This window comes from Terrapene carolina, unplaced genomic scaffold, assembly GCF_002925995.2.
Source record: "Terrapene carolina triunguis isolate 2854851 unplaced genomic scaffold, T_m_triunguis-2.0 Scaffold13882, whole genome shotgun sequence".
Taxonomy (NCBI): Eukaryota; Metazoa; Chordata; order Testudines; family Emydidae; genus Terrapene; species Terrapene triunguis.
The window spans coordinates 1-4526 of NW_020678233.1; the positions used below are offsets into that span (position 1 = coordinate 1).

Genomic DNA, 4526 nt, shown 5'->3' on the forward strand with positions numbered 1-4526 from the left:
CCCCCCCCGCGGAATGCTGCGCCGCGCTCCCCCCGCCGCCCCTTACCAGGTGCCGCCCCAAGCATGTGCTTGGGTGCCTGGTGCCTGGAGCCGGCCCTGTTCTCATGTCTTGCTTACTGTCTGGCTCCTGCGAATACATCCCAGAATAATGTTTGCTTTTTTGGCAAGAGTGTTACACTGTTGACTCATATTTAGTTTGTGATCCATTATGACCCCCAGATCCCTTTCCGCAGTACTCCTTCTTAGGCAGCCATTTCCCATTTTGTATGTGTGTGCAACTGATTGTTCCTTCCTAAGTGGAGTACTTTGTATTTGTCCTTACTGAATTTCATCCTATTTACTTCATACTATTTCTCCAGTTTGTCTAGATCATTTAGACACAGTAAAAGGCTTCTTATTGTTGCAGGTTTGTGTGTTTTAACATCAAAACTTCCATCCAGCACAACATGTTACATTTGTTCTGTCAGCAATATCATATTAAGCAGATCAGCAATTCTGTGTAAAAGCAGAATTGGCAAAAACACACTTATGCCAGCAAGGCCTTGGCTTAAGTGTTACCTCATTTAAACTCATTCAACATCCAGAGTTACAAATTATTAAAATATAGCTATCAAAATCTTACCATTGGCAATCCTTCCTTTTTATATTTCAATATCCTATTGAGTATGTGTATATTATCATACCCCCTTTGTCCATTTGGAGAGAGGGGGCAGTATGGAAAACACACTGACTCTTTAATATCAACATTTCTTTATCTTTTTTTAAGCATGGGTTTTCACAGGTCCTTTTCATTCAAAGTCCAGATTTGTTTGTGAATCATTACCAAAAAAAACTTTATTAGAAATTTCCCTGTGTTGCATTTTAAGGGGTGTCTCAATTTTAGGGCCTTGCTATTTCGTTGCTTATCCCAACAACTGGAATGCCCGGCTCTGAACAGCTGGCTCTGTAGACTAAACTCTCACCTGATTCAGCAACTGCCCTCTATCAGCTCTACACTTCCTCTCATTATAGAGAAGGGACAGGATTCCTGAGCCTTTCACTGGCCCGCACCGCATCACTGCAACTGCCGGAGCTCTCTTCAGAGGAGATGGAAAAGGGAAATCGCTCGACAGTGGCTGAGTTCATTCTCTCAGGACTGACAGATCGTCTGGAGCTGCAGGTCCCTCTCTTTGTGCTGTTCCTAGTGATCTATTATATGACCATAGTGGGGAATCTGGGGATGATCTTGTTAATTAGGATTGATACCCGACTCCACACCCCAATGTACTTTTTCCTGAGTAACTTGTCTTTCTGTGATTTCTGCTATTCCTCGACAATCTCCCCTAAGATGCTGCTGAACTTCTTAGCCAAAACTAAAATGATTTCATACAATGCTTGTGCTTTACAAATGTATTTCTGTGGCTCTTTTGCAGATGTTGAGTGCCTTCTGCTGGCTGTGATGGCATATGACCGTTATGTGGCCATCTGTAACCCGCTGCTCTATAGGGTCATCATGTCTAGGAGGCTCTGTAACCAGCTGGTGGCTGGGGTGTATGTTACTAGCTTGGTGGATTCAATGATACACACATGTTTTACATTTCGGCTGTCATTCTGCAGCTCCAATATCATCAATCATTTCTTTTGTGATATCCCCCCTCTGCTGGCACTCTCCTGCTCTGACACACACATCAATGAGATTTTGTTATTCACCTTAAGCGGCTGCATTTTAGTGAGCAGCGTTGCGACCGTCCTTCTCTCCTACATCTATATCATCACCACCATCCTGCAAACCCACTCTGCCGAGGGCAGGCGCAAAACCTTCTCCACCTGTGCCTCCCACCTGACAGCCGTGGCCATGTTCCATGGGACCGTTCTCTTCAAGTATTTATGACCTGCCTCCAGCTATGACATGGAAACAGACAAAATGACCTCAGTGTTTTACACCCTGGTGATCCCCATGCTGAACCCCCTGATCTACAGCCTGAGGAACAAGGAGGTGAAGGGCACCCTGAGGAAAGCAATGAATAAATTGTAAGCCTCCTCCTGAGTCTGTTTAAAGGAGTACTGAGCTACTCACAGGACATTTCATGTTCTAGGTCATTGTAATGTAATTTCATGTGCTGAATTGTCATGTCCCTGAACAGCTTGAGGAGTCTGCTGGTGCGTATGTGTTTTAGTAACAATATACATTGAGTGAGACCCTTAGCTGGCCAAGGTCAGCAAAGCTGCATTGAAGTCAATGATTTACACCAGTTGGGGATCTAGTCCTTGATGGGCAAGGAAAGCCAGTGTCATTGTGCTGAAGGGGTAACAGAATATCTAACCCATTTCCCCCTTCTTTGTACCAGGCTTGGTTTCACTGTATGATTGCAGGTGTAAAGTGCATGATTTCTAGAGATGAACTAAAAGGCAATCTGCATCGCAGCTGGGTCTCTGTAGTTCTCCCTGTTCTCTGGAGGATTTATACTGGTTGCATAGAATGGTTGGCTTTTATATATCTTCAAGCACAAACAGCAAATGGATCCTTTCAATTGGAATGACCTATACTTTACACCAGCAAATGTTGTTAAAAGAACAACAAAACAAAAAAGAACAAAAGTAGCGTCTTCATGAGCGAGCACAGTGTGTGTGCCTCCACGGGAACAGTCTAGAAATAAACATCAGCCATTTCTGCAGGATGGAAGGGGTCATCTAACCATGTGAAGCTGCAGTGTGCAGAAAAGAAGTCTTAATGGAGATTAGATAGATACACAGTGTCACCAAGAAGTTTTTGATGTTAGGTTTTGTTAGGCAAGAGTTAAAATTCAGTTAGCAGTGAGACAGAAACCCACATAACTAACAAGCAGAAACACCGGAAGCCCAAGGACACTGACAACTGTTAACACTTGATAAACTTATATGGTCAAATGTCCGCCCAGTAACTCGGCTCTCAGAACAGAACAAACCCTTCCTTCACAGCCCTCCGGATATCTGTAAACACTCACCCCCACCCCACCCCTTCGCCTTAAGGTAGTCATGAATAATTGATGTAATCAAAACAGTTTGATGCGTATGTTCTGTTCCTGTCACTGTCAGGTTAAGTGTGTTCTCTGTCTCTAAAACAATGTTTGTCTCTGTAAAAACAAAATAAATGCAAATGAAGTAATAAAAGAAAGGTATATAATTGGTCACTGTAACCCCACACCTTGGAAGTGTTTATCAGTCTTCCCGGTACTGTGAATAAACCCCCTTCAGTACTGTCCGTGCTTGTCTGATTCGTGGGGAAAAGAATCTCTTTGCTTCACAATTTATTGGAAAATGGTAAACATTGTTAAGAGCAGGAATTCTGGAAACTCAAGGGACTGTGAATGAGATACAGACCCTTTTGTGTCTAGGTCAACATTTCTAATGTTGATGATGAGTCAAATACAGTAGAACCTCAGAGTTACAAACACCTTGGGAATGGAGGTTGTTCATAACTCTGAAATCATAGAATCATAGAAGATTATGGTTGGAAGAGACTAGGGTGACCAGATGTCCCGATATTATCGGGACAGTCCCGATTTTCCCCCATGTGTCCCGCATCCCGTCTACAAATCAGTCAGGATGCCATTTGTCCCGATATCGGGATGAACCGCTCACCATCGTCCCGGGGCTGGCGTGGTGGGTAGGGGGCTCTGCGGGCTGCTCCTGCCTGCAAGCCCCACTCCATGGCTCTGGCAGCTCCCATTAGCACTTTTCCTGGCCAATGGGAGCCACAGAGCTTGCGCTTGTGGCGGGCGCAGCACGTGGAGAGTCTGGAGACCCCTCTCGCCGCTCTGACCCTAGGAGCCAGAGACCTCCCAGCAGGGCTGGTGAGTGCGGCCAGGGAAGGGGGCAGGGTGTGATGGAGTGAGTGTCTGGGAGGTGTGTGTGGGGTGTGGAGGGCACTGGGCAGTGGGGGAGGTTTGTGTGTTTTGCGGTGCTAGGCAGTGGGGGTCCTATGGGGGGTTCTGGGCAGTGGGGAAGATCTGTGTGTGTCAGGGCACTGGGCAGTGGGGGTCTGTGTGGGGCATTGTTTAGTTGTGGTGGTGGGGCTGTGGGGAAGGGCACTGGGTGGGAGGGAAGGAGAGAGGAGAAATCAGTGTGTATGGGAAACTAGCGAGTGGGGGGTTCTGTGTGGGGTGCTGGGTAGCTGTGGTGGGGCTGTGGGGGGGGGGGGGGGGGGGGGGGGGGGGGGGGGGGGCAGCGCTGTGGGGTTGTGGTGGATATGTGAGGGGATTGTGGGGAGGCTCTGGGCATAGTGGGTTCAGGGGGTGCAGGGCATAGTGGATCTAGGGGGCGCTGGGCAGGGGAGCCGTGTGGCACAACATGGGCCCACCCCCAACAGGAAAGGGCATGCTGGTAGCACAGGGCCAGGCGGACCAGTGTACCCCATTGCCACTGGCCGGCCCTGCCCTTCCCGCTGCTCACCTCCTCAACTGAAGGTGGGGGTAGGGAGTGCAGGGGTGGGTCCAGGGCCCAGCAGTGCTTACCTGGGGCGGCTCCTGGGAAGTGGCCAGCAGGTCCCCAAGGTGAGTGTCAGCTGG

General features: G+C 48.1%; 1 protein-coding gene across 1 annotated transcript; it reads left to right on the plus strand.

The window, feature by feature from the left end:
- The first annotated feature begins 1087 nt into the window (after positions 1 to 1087).
- Positions 1088 to 2014, plus strand: LOC112123264 (olfactory receptor 8U9-like). Its single transcript, XM_024221916.1, is given in 1 exon segment — positions 1088 to 2014. A coding segment is annotated over 1 exon segment (927 nt).
- The last annotated feature ends 2512 nt before the right edge of the window (positions 2015 to 4526 follow it).